The 16,388-nt window shown below is 44.6% G+C and overlaps 1 protein-coding gene across 2 annotated transcripts in view; it reads left to right on the top strand.

The window, feature by feature from the left end:
• Window positions 1–16,388, top strand: part of ARFGEF2 (ADP ribosylation factor guanine nucleotide exchange factor 2) — an 82,916-nt gene that overhangs the window by 51,657 nt on the left and 14,871 nt on the right. For both annotated transcript variants that reach the window (XM_027558325.1, XM_027558324.1), the window contains 12 exons: window positions 377–524; window positions 1,648–1,747; window positions 3,985–4,025; window positions 4,127–4,296; window positions 7,236–7,387; window positions 9,203–9,375; window positions 12,072–12,232; window positions 13,828–13,958; window positions 14,093–14,222; window positions 15,463–15,598; window positions 16,044–16,182; window positions 16,288–16,342. In XM_027558325.1, the coding sequence (XP_027414126.1) occupies window positions 377–524; window positions 1,648–1,747; window positions 3,985–4,025; window positions 4,127–4,296; window positions 7,236–7,387; window positions 9,203–9,375; window positions 12,072–12,232; window positions 13,828–13,958; window positions 14,093–14,222; window positions 15,463–15,598; window positions 16,044–16,182; window positions 16,288–16,342 (1,536 nt within the window). The remainder of the gene's footprint in view (window positions 1–376; window positions 525–1,647; window positions 1,748–3,984; window positions 4,026–4,126; window positions 4,297–7,235; window positions 7,388–9,202; window positions 9,376–12,071; window positions 12,233–13,827; window positions 13,959–14,092; window positions 14,223–15,462; window positions 15,599–16,043; window positions 16,183–16,287; window positions 16,343–16,388) is intronic.

Genomic DNA, 16,388 nt, shown 5'->3' with positions numbered 1-16,388 from the left:
GGGTGGCTGAGGGGGCGGGAACGGCATAGTGACCGGAGTCCCCCGCTCTGATCAGATGCTTTGTCTTTATGGAGCGCTTATTTAAGTTTGCATAAACGGAATCCATCTCGCCTCTCTGTTGTACCAGTTTTTCTTTTGCTCATTTTCTCTTTCCCTTTTTAATGGTTTAAAAAATAAAGTAATGAGGTCTGTCTTCGAGACCCACACTCAGGGGGTTGCCTAGCCAGAAGTAGGGAAGCCAGCCTAGTCTCTCAGATGTTATCCTCTCCTGAAAGGCTGCATGTTTCAGAGAACTCTGTAATGACTGAGTTAAGGGGGCACTGCCCTTTTCGGCCAATGAAGCGGGAACTCCTCTCTTCACGCCCTCTTTCCTCAGATCTTGAAGTGCATCAGCCAGCTGGAGCTGGCTCAGCTGATAGGAACCGGCGTGAAGACGCGCTACCTGTCTGGCTCCGGGCGTGAGAGAGAAGGGAGCCTGAAGGGCCACACGCTGGCGGGAGAAGAGTTCATGGGCCTTGGCCTCGGTAAGGCGCCAGGCCCCCCAGCCGGCCGCTGCAGATTCACCAGTTAACAGGCAGGAAGCCCTTGCCTCATTAGGACCGTAGATCACCTGTTTCTTACGTGCCAGCGGACAGGATGTCTGTTAACGGAGTGGAAGTGCTGCCTCAGCTCTCAGTTGTGATGAAACTGTCGAGTAAATGCTAATTTTATCGACATAAGCAGGGTGCATTACTTTTCTTTCTATGCATATAAGTATGTTGTGGGGTGGGAAGCCACCTGGTGTTCAAGGAGTGGGTGTGCGTATTTTTAGATATCAAATAGATTCAACCTGTCTTCCCTGTTCATTTGGGAGGCTTATATTAATAGGTATCCTTATGAAAGTAGGGTTATTTCTGGTGATACATTGAACTGAGAGACTCTCTTGTCAGTGATACAACGATAACAGTAAAAAAGGGCAGACATGCCAGGCACATTCTAAGCACTCAGTTTGTATATTTAATTCATTTAATCCTTGTAACAACTCAGTGAGATTGGGGCTATTATCCTCATTTTGTAAATGAGATAAGTGAGGCACAGGGGGGTGAAGTGCTATGAACGAGGTGCCGTGTGGAGGAAGGAGCAGAAGTAGGTTTCAAACCCAGGTCATTTGATGCGGAGAGGAGACTCCTTGGTCCCATGAAACACTGGTTGGAGTTGTTCAGCTAAAAGTACAAACTCCGAACACAGGGGAAGGGTAACAGCACCTTCTTCTCGGGGTTTACGTCAGGATGACTGAAGTGAAACCCTGGAGAACGCCTCAGATCTTCAGCAGTTTTAAACCGTTACATGTTCTAGGAGCTCTGAGTTCGTATCAATCAACTTGAATTTGTTTTTCTAAACATAGACATTTAATACTATAAAAAATACAGAAGACTGTTATGACAGGGAGATGGATGGTAAAGGAAGAGAGAGAACTTGCATAAGAACGTATTCCAGATGCAGAAATGCCAAAACCTGAGTTAGTTTTATTCTGCCATCATTGGAGGGGTTTTTTTTCGCTTGCAAAGCAGTGTCACGGTCTCTTGTCTGTGCGCTGATGTCGCGGGAGACTTGGTTCTCTTTACTTGACTGTTTCAAGCACTGTTGCTTTTGTGCGCTGTGTTTCAGGAAATTTGGTGAGTGGTGGAGTAGACAAGAGACAGATGGCCAGCTTCCAGGAGTCCGTTGGCGAGACCAGCTCTCAGAGCGTGGTGGTGGCTGTAGACAGGTAATGAATGTGTTCTCCAGTGAAGCTGGACCACCCGGTGCCTTGGCACCTTCTGTGTAGTTGCTGGGTGTGAGGGATCCCTAACCTGTCTGACTGTTGTCACCCCGGATCACTCAACCTGAGGAAGAGCCAAAGCAGCACGTGTGGCCCACAGCTGCTGGTCACCTTCACATTCATTGGGGCTTTGATCTTGAACTGTCATAACTTTTTAAAAACTACATGTTGGGGAATTCCTTGGCAACCCAGTGGTTAGGACTCTACACCCTCCCTGCCTAGGGCCTGGGTTCAATCCCCAGTTGAATCCCACAAGCCATACAGCACTGCCAATAAGTAAATAAAATTGTAACTAACTTTGCGACCAAATTATGTCAAAAACAAGTTTCTGCTTGTTATAATGTTTTGAATTTCCTTAGTTTAGAAGTCACTTTTTTACAAGTTTGGAAGAGTATTGCATTTAAAGCCTGTCTGTGAGTGAGGGCTGGCCAAGTTGGCGTCTCCATTTCTTTTCCTCTCAGCCTTTCAGTTGCTTCCGTTTACTTAAAACTTGACCTAAGCCTCTAAGAGAAATGCAGATATTCCCATTTGAAGGTATTCATTATGTTGTTGTTTAATTGCTGAGTCGTGTCCAGCTCTCTTGTAACCACCTGGACTGTAGCCCACCAGCCTCCCCTGTCCATGGGATTTCCCAAGCAAGAACACTGGAGTGGGTTGCCATTTCCATACTAGGGCTTAAAATAGGAATTTTCTTAAAAGTCAACAAACTCCAGAAAATTGCCATTGAATGATCATATACATTAAATATAAATAATTTCAGGTAATAGCAGTATAGAATTTATGACATCATTTGTATTGCTGTCAGAACAATTTTCTTAGTGTTTTAAACTCTTTGTTAGCATGTTTTGATCGTCTTGCTCCTGTTGCTTTTCTCCTCTCTGATAGAAATACTGTCTGTGACACACTTTTGTTGAGTTTTCCCCACCTTTTCCTCTTAGGTTTGGGCTGATAGAACAAAATGTTTGTTCCTTCCTTGTTTCTCTGCCTCAGCCAGAGAGTGGGCAACAGTAGCTTGTCTAGCACCTCTCTGTGTGCTTACATTTCTCAAATTGAGACATAATTCATACATCCTAAGACTTGCTCTTCTGAAACGTACGTCCAGTCAGTGGTTTTTAGTATATGCAGAGTTGTGCAGCCGTCTGACTTCAGAGCTTTTTCATCACCCCATAAAGAAGCCCCACATCTTTACAGCTCCTGTAACCACCAGTACACCTCCTGCCTGTGTAGATCTGCTCATTCTGGACATTGTTTGAATTGTTTTATTTTCCTCTTTCAAGTATGTCTTTTTTGCCCGTGATTTTGGGGCTCTTTTGTTAGTTGCTAAGTCCTGTCCAACTCTTCGAGACCCCGTGGACTGTATCGTCCTCTGTCCATAGGATTCTTCTGACAAAAATACTGAAGTGGGTTGCCACTTCCTTCTCCAGGAGATCTTTCCAGACCAGGGATCAAACCAAGTCTCTTGCACTGCAGGAGGATTCTTTACCACTGAGCCACCAGAGAAGCCCCTCTGTTGTTAAACACATATATATTTACAATTACTAGATTTTCTTCACATATTAAATCATTTATCATTGTAAAATATTCTTTGTCTCTAGTAATGACTCCAGTGTTGTATTGTCTGGTATCAGTACGGCTACTCTTGTTTTCTTTTTGTTAACTGTTTGCATGTGGTATTTTTTTCATACTTCTGCTTTCAGCCTATTCGGGTTTGAATCTAAAGAGAGATTGGCAGGATGGATTAAAATAAATGTGGTCTAACTATATGCTGTCTAAAAGAGTCAGCCATTTTTCTTGAATAAACATTGTCCCAAGCCTTTGGTAATTTCCAGAGTTCAGATCTGAAAAATTTGTTGAATTTTTGTAAGTTTTTTGGTTGCTCTTATGGAGGAACACCTTTTTAAAGGTCCTCAGTCTGCATCCCCCTGCTGTGGAATACCATGTTCCACACTATCCTATCTTGACTCTCCCCCATCCTTTTCATGTTGCTTTTCTCTTCCTACCAGTATAAGCGTTTCTGCTCTCAGTGCACCTCGTTGACCAGTTCTATACCTCTGATGCCTCATAATTTATTTTAGTGGAAGTGCCAAACCTGAAATGTTTCCTTTTTGCCTTTTCTGAGTGTTTGAAATTGAACCTTCATCTTCCAAATTTAATTTTCGTTATATCTGGAATTTTCTTCCTAGAATTTTTACTGGCTCTACCAGGCTGGATGGAAATGCGATAGGTAAGTATTTGACTCACCTGTGACAACTGCAGAGCCTCCTGTTATAACCGTCTGACCATTACTAACGTGGCCTCGCGTGTGTTGTTGGGTCTGGCCTGTAGTTGACTTTGTCCGCTGGCTGTGTGCCGTGTCCATGGACGAGCTGGCTTCCCCCCACCACCCCCGCATGTTCAGCTTGCAGAAGATCGTGGAGATCTCTTACTACAACATGAATCGGATCCGACTGCAGTGGTCCCGAATATGGCATGTGATCGGAGATCACTTCAATAAGGTAACTCTTCAGATTCAACAACCACTCAATTGATGTCCAAAACAAAAGACAGGCGGCTAAATTCAAAACACAAGCGATTGAGTGTTTAGGTGCCAAAGTTCACTTTCCCTGTGGAGTCAAGAACAGCTGATAGCATACTTACTACTGGTAGAACTTAATGGAGAATGAGTTAAAAATCCATTTGTGTATAGAATACTTTAATATCCCATATTTAGGGTGTAGGCTCACACCATAAAAATCATTACAATCACTGGACAAACATATTGGTGCTTGAAAGCATTGCGAAATCCTGAAGTGCCTCTGAATGACCGAAGATTACGTTAGGTTCTTTATAGTCACATTATAATTGTCACTGCTTCTTGTTTTCTGGCTTCCATCGCCACCCCTCATCTATAATCTTTCTGAGGAAACTAACATTTATTTAAATCAGAAACAAGCCAGAGACTTCTGTGTTCTAAACTGAAAACTACAGAGAGAAAACCAGATTGCTGTCACGAGAGGTTTCACTGTATACATGTAGACACGTGCATGTGTATACTGAACAAATGAAATCAAAATATAGATTATGTACATAAATGTGTGTATCTGTAATGTTATTTGCTTTTTAAGGGAAAACTAAAAGCTTAATAATACTGTTTCCTACCAAAACACATTTCATGATTTCAAAACAATTTTCTTAGGCCTGGAGAAAAGAGTTGTATAACAGATGCTTAGAAATAGTGTTAATAAAAACAGCTTATCCAAAAGAGAACTGCTCTCTCTACGTTGAATAGAAGAAAATCATGAGAAGTAATTGGGATTTAGAGCAAACAGTTGAGTGACGGTGAATCATTTGTAGCGTTTGCCGATTTCTGTGGTGTAAATACCGCACAGTGGTTGATGGGCAGCTCTCGGTATGGTGTCACTAAATGCAGACTGGGGAGAGTCGGGCACTGTTGGCTGTCCCAGGCAGCCGTGGGACCCCACTGAAAGGAGGCACAGTCACGTGCAGCCTTGGTTCTAACTTGGCCCATCAGCTAATCTGAGGTCTTTGTTACTCTGCTTGCTTATCAGCTCTACGTGAGGCACTTCTGAGCACACCATCTGTTGAACAAACTAGCTGAGTGCCTTGTACCAAGTAGTAGACAGATGAGGTCCCTGCCCTCATGGAGCTCACTTGCATTCTGTGATAAAATTGTTTAGCTACTAAGTCATATCCGGTTCTTTTATGACCCCACGGACTATAGCCTGCCAGGCTCCTGTGTCTATGGGATTTCCCAGGCAAGAATACTGGCATGGTTTGCCATTTCCTTCTCCAGGGGATCTTCCTGACCCAGGGATTGTACTTGCATTTCCTGCATCAACAGACGGATTCTTTACCGCTGAGCCGCCTGGGAAGGCCGCGTGGTAAAATAGCTGATGGTAAAGGGTCAGGTGTTGGCAGTGTGTCCAGCTGCTCTGGAGGTGACCTTTCTGAACCCTCAGTTAGGACGGAGCCACAAGAGCCTGTCGATGACCCAGAGTAAATGTTTGTTGAGCAAAGGGTAACATTGCCACCTAAAGTAATCAAACCACTCAGCACCCATCTTTCCCACCATTCTGGGTAAATAAATTCCTAGTGGACATCACTGATAGGAACTTGTATGAGAGCGTAAATGTGAATCATTAGCGTGACTGCACCTTGTATTCTTGTCCAGGCCTATGACACACCTGAGACCTAGGCTGGCAGGTAGTAATTAGACATTTCATGGTTGTCGCCTCATCACATGTGCCAGTTCCGTCTCATCAGTGCTGTGAGGCGCAAGGTTGTGGCGTTCTCGGTTGCTCAGTCTGGGGCTCTTCACTCTTCACCACCACCTCAGAACGGTGTTCCATTCCCCATGGGAGCCAGAGCGCATGCGAAGCCTGTGGGTTTGAGCAGGCGGGTGATGGACTAGAGCTCTCGGGCTTCCCACAGTCACTGGGATGGTCCCATGTTTCTCCTCTTCTAGACTAGGGCACAAGTATGTCCAGGGGTGCTCAAAGCTCGTAGGGTGTATTCCTGAAGCTGCCAGGGATTTTTAGCTAGGGAATAATAATATTGTTATTAGTCTCTAATTACGTCAACATTACATGAACACTTTAAAATATTACAGTTAACAGCACCTTTGACCATCAGCAACCCTCAGCCAGACTGTCATCAAAGCTAATTATTTTTTTTAATCCATTCGATATACAGGCCAACCTCAGAGATACTGCAGGTTCAGTTCCAGACCAAAGCAGTAAAGCGAATACCCAGTGAAGTGAATCATGAGAACTTTTTGGTTGGCGGCTCAGATGGTAAAAAATCTTTCTGCAGTGAAGGAGACCTGGGTTCAGTCCCTGGGTTGAGAAGATCCCCTGGAGAAAGGAATGGCTACCCACTCCAGTATTCTCACCTGGAGAATTCTATGGACAGGAACCTGGCAAGCTACAGGCCATGGGGTTGCAAAGAGCCGGACATGACTGAGCAATTTAACACTTTCAAACAAGTTATGCTTACTCTATGCTGTAGTCTATTAAGTGTATAATAATAAAAAAACATACATAGCTTAATTTTAAAATAGTGTATTGCTAAAAAATGTAAACCATCACCTGAGCCTTCAGTAAGTTGTAATCTTTTTGCAAATAGTAACATCAAAGATCATTGATCACAGATCATCGTAGCAAATGTAATAATAATGAAAAGGTCTGAAATAGTGTATGAATGATCAAAACGTGACTCAGAAACACAAAGTGAGCATATTTAAAAGCATGTTTAATGTATTTTGTTGTGAAACTTTAAATTGTACAGGTAATAGCCAAGAAAGAGCTTTTTCTCCTCCTGAGGTCTGTTTTCCCAGAGCATTTCTTTTGAAGGCAGGCTGTGTGTGAGGTTCAGAACCCCACGTCCACAGTTGCTCCGCTGTGCCTGTTTCACCTCTCCTCCTGTCCCTGCCTAGGTCGGCTGTAACCCCAATGAGGACGTGGCTATCTTTGCTGTGGACTCACTAAGGCAGCTCTCCATGAAGTTCCTTGAGAAGGGAGAATTAGCCAACTTCCGTTTCCAGAAAGACTTTTTGAGGCCTTTTGAGCATATTATGAAGAAAAACAGGTATGTGCATTATTCTGGAAGATCCTTAGACCCCTATTGGGGTCTAAAAGTCTTAACAAACTGAGTACCTTGTACCAGGTAGTAGATGAAGTCTCTGTCCTTGTGGAGCTCACTTGCATTTTGTGATGAAATAACCACACAATTGGTCTTTTTTCCTCTCTTGTTGATGGAAGCAGATAAAATGAGTGGACTGTGATTCACACCTATTGTCTCTAAGTAAATCCCACTGAGATCTCTCCGTCACCTTCCACAGAGGGCAGATTACACCACTGCAGCTCATAGAAATTGTGCAATCTTACGTGGGCTGGTGCCAAGGGAGTTCAGAGAAAGGGCCACTGCCAAAGTATCCTTGAACAGGGGGAGCAATTGTCTGACCCAGCCTTTATGCCCCAGGGAGGTAATAAGGGAGGTCAGGACAGCTGTCCTTCTGAAGTAGTCACTCTGTTCATTCATTCACTCAGCCTGTATTTTTTGAGGCCTGCCATTGGCTACGTACTGTTCTCACTGCCAACCATACAACAAAACAGAAAACAGTCAAAAGTTCCTGGTTTGTTTGGCCCTGATTTGATGATCATTGCACCTAAGTGACGGGTCTATGTGTGTTTATTACCCCATCTTCTCTTTTATGTAAGTGAAATTTTCCATAATAAAAATTTTTTAATCCCTGTTTATAGTCCAGTGAGATAGATAAATAAACCCAAGATGTTTAGTCAGTGGTGATAACCGCTCTAAAAAACAGTGTCAAGGTAAAGGGAGAACTCTTATATGGGCAGTCAGCTGAGGTGTGTTAAAAGACATGCATTCTAATCTACTGTAAACATCCAGGGAGCACCATGTTGACCTTGCAGCTGCTTCAGGAAATGGACTATTTCTTCTGTCTTCAGGTTTTGTTTTGTAATAATTTAAAATATTTGTCTTAAGTTACATACGTATATTCCCATCCAATTGTATGTATTTAGCATACACAAATATCTCTGCCCCAAAATCTGAGAGGATATACACTTTTAGGAATGGTGTACACAGGCCACATGTCTGGATGGAAGAATTATGAGTATGTTACTCTAAATGTTTGGGGCCAGAAAAATTGACCACAAGGCTATGGACTGTTTGCTTAACAAGTCAGAGGAAGATAGTCCCAGCATTGGTCCCATAGCCCAAATTGTGACCAAGGAACCAGGTTCTGTCCCTTTGTTTGACCTAAAACAGGGTACTTTTCTTCCTTGAGCCTATTGTTTCATGATTGCTGGATGGAGGCTTCAGCTCCAGACATCATGCCGTGTTCACAGTGGGAGTAATTTAAAGGGATAGAGCCCACCATCAGAATGGGAACAAGAGGAGAAAGGGCAGCGCCTCACAAATGTATTCCTTTTAAGACAAAAGCAGAACCTTCCCAGAAACCCCTCCCCTCCCATGGCATAGTTTTTTCTCTTACACCTAATTGGTCAGATCACATGGCTCCCCTAGCTGCACGGGAGACTGGGAAATTGAGGATCTGGCACATGAGACAAGATTGTCACATTGCTTACACTGTTTATGCTGGTTCCCTGAGATCAAGCATGTGGCTGCCCAGGTGAAATCAGACTTCTGTTACTAAGGAGATGGGAGGATGACCGCTGACGAGGCAACTAACTGCCCCATTGACTGTCCTATTATTTTTTTCTTTTTGTCTCTAATTTTTTTCTTTTTAATGAATCTGGATTACTACATGCTTAAAAAAATTTTTTTTTTAAGTACTGCTTTTATGCATTGAACCATATTCATTTATGTTCCCACTGTCCAAAGTACAGATGACATGGCTGCCCGTTCCTTCCTCAGGTCTCCAACCATCCGGGACATGGTGATCCGCTGCATCGCCCAGATGGTGAACTCCCAGGCGGCCAACATCCGCTCAGGCTGGAAGAACATCTTCGCCGTGTTCCACCAGGCGGCCTCGGATCACGACGGGAACATCGTGGAGCTGGCCTTCCAGACCACGGGCCACATCGTCAGTGAGTGTCTCTCTTCCCTCCCGACTGATGCCCCACATGCAAGTCTAGGAGGGTGACCACTTACTTTCTGTCTGGTTTACTCCCAAAAGGGGCTTCCTCGTTTCAGCTACTCTGTGCTGTACTCATGTGTCACGTGGCATGCTGGGCTCTTGACATGTGCTTAACCGTGAAAGGAAACACAGCCAACCCTCATTATTCAGTTTCTGTGTGTGTGAGTTCATGTACTCGCTAAAATTTATACGTAACTCAAAACCAAAGTTCCTGGCCCTTTGGTGGTCGTTTGCTGACATGAACACACACAGCAGCAAAACGCTCGTCCCCCAGGGTGCCTGTTCCCAGCTGGGCTGAACAAGGCCTCCGCGTTTCAGCTTTTTTACTGTAAATAAACAAGTGGGGACTTGCTGCCGGTCCAGTGGTTAAGGGTCTGCATGTCCAGCGTAGGGCCCGTGGGTTTGGACCCTGGTCAGGAAACTAAGATCCTGCGTGCTGAGTGGCACAGCCAAATAAAAAACAAGTATCCTTTCTGTGGTAACAAACAAACAAACAAAAACTCACTGCCGTGTTTTCGGCATCTTTGTCTTAGTTTGTGATTTTACCTTTTAAATTAGTCCATAGCACAGTGCTGATGTGCTGGCCAGTGTTCCTAAGGGCAGGACGTCTGTGTGGTCCTTTATGGAGAAAATACATGTCTTAGCTTCGCTCAGGCATGAGCTGCCTTGCTGTTGGCTGCAAGTTCAGTGTCAGTGAGCCAACAAAATATTCTAAGTATAGGAGATCAGTCCTGGGTGTTCTTTGGAAGGACTGATGCTAAAGATGAAACTCCAGTACTTTGGCCACCTCATGCAAAGAGTTAACTCACCGGAAAAGACTCTGATGCTGGGAGGAATTGGGGGCAGGAGGAGAAGGGGACGACAGAGGATGAGACGGCTGGATGGCATCATTGACTAGATGGACATGAGTTTGGGTGAACTCCGGGAGTTGGTGATGGACAGGGAGGCCTGGCGTGCTGTGGTTCATGGGGTCGCAAAGAGTTGGACACGACTGAGTGACTGAACTGAACTGTCTTTAGACAGGAATGCACACAAAGCAAGTTTGTGTGTTGATAGGTTGATGAAAGTATCATGAGCACAGGCTCACAGGCTCACAACTCCATTTCCGCGAGGAGCGACGGGTCAGTGTTTGCCAGTGCGTCGCTCACAGCAGCTTTGTAGGACGAGTACTGTGAGTAATAAGAACACACAGTCATCCCTTCATGTCTGTCAGAAACTGGTTCCAAGACCCTCCTCAGGTACCAAATCCACAGATGCTCAGGCCCCTACGATGAAATAGCATAAAACCATGCACATCTTCCCGCATACTTTAAATCAAGTGTAGGCTACTCGTAACACATGATACAACATAAGAAGGCTGTGTACCTAGTTGCCGGCATGCAGCAAATTCAAGCTTTGAGTTTGGGAACTTTCTGAAATTTTTTTTCTAGGATAGTTTTGGTCTGGGGTTGTTTGAGCCCACTGATAGGAAAAGCAGTACTTCAGTGTTTCACTGAAGAGGAAGCAGACGCAGGAGAGTGGGGGAGGAGAGCTTGTCTGAGGTCACACCGCTGGGAGGTGGTGGAGGGAGCCTGCCGTCTGGCCCGGAACTCGCGCCGTGGCCCTGCGCCCTGCACTGACCTCCGTCCCTGGGCCTGCTTGCCGGTCTTGATATTGGTGGACATTGTAAGACATCAGGTCAGCTTTGATTTTTTTTGAGGTCTTTTAACTTTTTTTTAATTCTTGTCACTCATATTCTCAGGTGGTATCTTCTCAGGTGGTATCTGTAAGATTTTGAAAACTGTCGATTTTAAACTGCCTGTCAGCTTTGGCTCACTGACCTTCCGTGTCTCACTTTGTCCTCACAAGGTCCCAGCAAGGTAGCACCAGGTGTGATCTTAGGGCGGAAGCAGCCAGGGAATGAAGGGATGTGCCCAGGGTCACAGAACCGGGGCCAGCGCTTCCCTCAGTGTTCGGCTTCCGTCAGGCAGACCCTCTGGGCCAACCCCACATGCATCCACGTTTGTATATCCCTCACGGTTCTGCTGACTCCATCCTAAAATGGACAGTTTGGTCTTCTCTTGGCGGTCCTCTCACTTCCTTAGGGCCACATCTCAGAAAGGAGCTCTTCCCAGAGTCCTTCCCCCACCACCAGCCTCTCCTGTCTCTGTCCCCTCACCCAGCACCCCCCCCACCTGGGATTATTTTACGTATCTACTGATTGAGGTGGTTATTGTCCATCTTACCCATTGGAGCAAAGGCGGGAAATTTGACTGCTTATCTCTGTCCCCGGTGCCCACAACCACACTTTGTGGGATTTTTATTTCCCATCTTATCCATAATTTTATTCTTTATTAATTAATTTTTATTGCATTATAGTTGCTTTACACACTTTGCATGTGGTTGGCACTCAATAAATGTTTGTTGAATGAATGAATATTTGGGCCTTTACCTCATTGCTTGAGCTCAGGAAGCAGTGCAGTTTAGCCCTAGTTGTACTCAGGGCATTCGTTCCTGAATAATTTCATCAGAAACCCTGTCTTCCAGAGACCACTGACATGCCTTCCTTAGATTTTCACTGCAGTAATCATCTCTTGTGTTTGTGTGTATGTTTAATCCTCGTTTCTAAATCCTGGTCTTATTAAAAATGTGCCTTTGTTTCCCCAGCAACCATTTTCCAGCACCATTTCCCTGCAGCCATCGATTCCTTTCAAGATGCTGTGAAGTGCTTATCGGAGTTTGCCTGCAACGCTGCTTTCCCTGACACGAGCATGGAAGCCATCCGGCTCATCCGCTTCTGTGGGAAATATGTCTCCGAGAGGCCGCGGGTACAGTGTTCCTCTTCGCGCTGTTTGAGCCGTGTTAGGGAAGGATGTGTGGACAAAAGACCCTTGCTCTCTCGGGAAAGAGTTTTTCCAGCTGCTCTCTTAGAAATGTGTGCTTGCCCTAAACTAGATGTTTATTTCCACATACTGCCATAACAGGGGTTTTAGCTTTCTGGTTATTTTGTATGTATGAAAGTATTTTATTTAGTCTGAACTTTTATATAGTATCCTACAGACTGTTTTTGTAGAAGATAATAGTTGAGCTGTGAATTTTGGCAAAGCTGAAGAAGCTAGACATTGTATTTGAGAGGAACCAAACCTGTCTTTTAGGAAATGACATTACGCCACTGTGATGTAGCCAGGAGATCACGTTTAGAGGTCACCTTTTGTTTTCTCCCAAAAATGCTGAGGGTTTTCCTGTTATATCTCACTTTCCTAAAGTGGGTCAGCCGACAGCCTCAAAACACTGCAGTGGGGTGAAAACAAGCAGGACTAAACTGATGGCCTGTACAGATCTCTTTTTAAGCATTCTTTACAGAAGTACACGCCCCCGAGATGATACATCTGGTCCCAGCAACAGCTCAATGAGATGAGATGACAATGAGACCACTGTTGATTGAGCACTCAGTACATGTCAGGCAGCATTCGAGCATGTTCTGTGTGTGGATTCGTTTAACCCCCACATCAGGCCCATAGGAGGGGTAATTATATTCCCGTTATACAAGGGCAGTAAGTGAAGCACAGCGAGAAACCACCTAATGCTAAATAACCAGCGTTGATACAGAAACTCCATTGCAACAGAGCACACTTCTTCAAGAGTGGTTAAGGAACAGAGGGCTGAGGACCCCAGAGACAGGGCAGGAAGTAGGGTTCACATTTGGACTGTGTAAAGACCGCCAGCGCCTACACACGTGGCTTTGGGCCTCTTATTTAATCCCTTAGTGCCTCTGTTAACTCATCTACAAAGTGGAACCATTATTTCTGCCTCCTTCAGGGAATTGTGAGAATTGTTAATTCATGTAAAACACCTTTACAGCTCCTGGTCCATAGCAAGTGCTTAGTCAGTAGTAGGTGCTGCCACTCCTCTTTTAAGTAATACAGCTACAGTTGTTCAGCTGCCAAGTCGTGTCTGACTCTCTGCGACTGCAAGCACGCCGGGCTCATCTGTCCACCACTGTCGACCAGAATTTGCTCAAATTCATGTCCATTGAATCAGTGATGCTATCTAACCGTCTCATCCTCTGCTGCCCCTTCTCCTTTTGTAGTAACGTTTGGGAACAGTCTGATACTGAATCATCCTGGGGGCTTTGCTATCACCATTTGACCTTTATCGCTTTTCTTAATGTAAAACCTCCTGCCGCCAGGATTCTTGTGATCTGCCTCACTCACCTTACTCTAAAACCCACAAAGGTCCATAGGGAGAAACCGCGCATGTGCCTTTGAAACAGACTGGTCTCTGTCTCTGCAGGATTCCCAACAGACCCTTGCTGAACTGAGGTTTTAGGAGGGAAATGAGGAGCTTTCATCTTCTTGTAGTTCTGGTTCGGCTCCTTCCTTTCACCTGCTGGGTCCGCCTCTGAGGGATGGTCTCATTGTAGGTGCTGCAAGAATACACAAGCGATGACATGAACGTGGCTCCTGGTGACAGAGTCTGGGTCCGAGGCTGGTTCCCCATCCTGTTTGAGCTCTCCTGCATCATTAACAGATGCAAGCTAGATGTCCGGACCAGGTAACCGCGTCCCGGCTCCCCTCCCCGGGGCCCCTTCCCCACCTCCCCGCCTGGGTCTCAGCCCCCGCCTCCCCTGGCCCCTGCCCTCTTTCCCCACCCATCCCCTCCTCTGTGCCCGGCTTTGTTTCCCCCAGAGGGCTCACAGTCATGTTCGAGATCATGAAGAGCTATGGCCACACCTTTGAAAAGCACTGGTGGCAGGACCTGTTCAGAATCGTGTTCAGGATTTTTGACAACATGAAACTCCCCGAGCAACAGTCAGAGGTGGGTGATGACGAAAGCACTGCCCCGGGGAGATGGGAGAAGAGCCGCTTTGGCCCTCGTCTGTGCCCAGGGTTGAGTCATCAGCATCCACAGCCCACGGAGGTCTTACACAGCGAGCCGCTTCGGGTGTGTTTTGAAAAGGAAAATACCCTTCCTGGCCCTCTTCTCCCAGTCACCGAGTAGTGCTGAGGAACTTCCCATTTGGGGATGAGTGAGGGGAAATAAATCTCCACTGTGTGCCCACTCGGCCCTTGAGCACCAAACCTGCCGCTTTCGGCAGGCGCCTCGCGGTCCTCTTCACTGTTCAGTTCATAACAACTTCTGAACAGTTGGGAGAATGTGAGGGTGCATGTGTTTCTTCAGCATCATGTTTTCATTTCCTTTAGGTGTATACCCCAAAGTAGAATTTGTTGAATCATATGGTAGTTCTATTTTTAAATTTTTGAGGAACCTCCATACTGTTTTCCATAGCGGCTGCACCGATGTATATTTCCATCATCAGTGCCCAAGGGTTCCCTTCTCTTCACGTCCTCTCAAGCATCTGTTATCTCTTGTCTTTTTGATGATGGCCATTCTGATAGGCCCGAGGTGTTATCTCATTGTGATTTTGATTTGCATTTCTCTGATGAGTGATTTTGAGGGCCTTGTCATGTATCTTTTGGCCATTTGTATATCTTTGGAAAAACTTGTCTATCTAACATCATTTTTAATATTTACATTTTTGTGTAAGGTGTATTGAACATAACTAACATTTTTGAATGTATCATTTTTGCGGGGGTTTGTTTTTTGTTTTGGCCATGCCACACAGCTTGCAGGATCTCGGTTCCCTGACCAGGGATTGAACCTGGGCCCCAGCAGTGAAAGGGCAGAGTTGTAACCACTGGACCTCCAGGGAGTTCCCAGAAGTATCACTGAATGACTGTTTAAATTCTGTCATATGGATGTTCCCAATGTAATTGCCACGTTACTGAGCATTGGCTTATGTCTGTATTTACAGTAGATGAATACCTGTGTGGTAAACATCTTTATTCATAAACCTTCAGCCGCAGATCTTTATTTCTTCAGGGTTCATTCCTGGAAGTAGTGTTACTGCATGAGTGGATGTGCACATGTTTAAGATGGTTGATCCCTATTGCCAAATTTCGTTTCAGAATATTTTGCCAGTGATATGTGAGAATTACCATCTCACCTTACAAAGAGAGTGCCTTTTAAACATTATCTTTTAATTGTTTTTCCCCAGAAATCCGAGTGGATGACAACAACTTGCAATCATGCACTTTATGCTATTTGTGACGTGTTTACCCAGTTCTATGAAACTTTGAATGAAGTTCTTCTTTCTGATGTATTTGCACAGTTGCAGTGGTGTGTAAAACAAGGTACTCTTTGTGTAGCTAGGCATTATTTTTCTTGACATAGTCTTTAGTGAGAGATTAATTTTTTCAACATATAGAAGCATGAAGGCTGAAGAGTGCATTTATAATTGGTGAAAATGAGTATTTTTTAATTAAATTAGAACATAGAAACAATTGCTCCTCCAAGTCAGTTTATAAAGCATTTCTCATACAAGGAGCTAATTAATTAAGTACCAAAATGTTGACATTCTTCCATTCTTAACAATAAAGTATAAAAAATAATTTTACCTCTTTATAGCCTACTTAAACGCTAAAAACTTTTAATACCATCCCTAGCAGTGCTTCATTAATTAGAGGCCTACTAGCTTACCAGTTGCATTGTCTCCCCACATCACAATATGCAGCATCAGTGATCAGGCTGGAATCAGAACAGCATTTGAAGTTTAATGATAGATGTTTTATTTTGCAGATAACGAGCAGTTGGCTCGATCAGGTACAAATTGCTTAGAAAACTTAGTAATATCCAACGGAGAGAAATTCAGTCCTGACGTCTGGGATGAAACATGCAATTGTATGCTGGATATCTTCAAAACAACCATCCCCCATGTGTAAGTGTTAATGTGATCACTGCTCTTTATTTCTATGTTCAGTTGTTTTAAAGCTCCAGGCTGCCCTTCACATTGATTATTTTCCTTCTCTTGCATTCCCTGAAGTCTGCTGACATGGAGACCTGTAGGAATGGAGGACGATCCAGCAGAAAAACATTTGGTAGGATTTTTTTTTTTTTTTCAGTTGTCTTTTCTCTGATCACATA

The sequence above is a fragment of the Bos indicus x Bos taurus genome, chromosome 13, assembly GCF_003369695.1.
Source record: "Bos indicus x Bos taurus breed Angus x Brahman F1 hybrid chromosome 13, Bos_hybrid_MaternalHap_v2.0, whole genome shotgun sequence".
Taxonomy (NCBI): Eukaryota; Metazoa; Chordata; class Mammalia; order Artiodactyla; family Bovidae; genus Bos; species Bos indicus x Bos taurus.
This window is presented reverse-complemented; position numbering and strand designations above follow the sequence as displayed.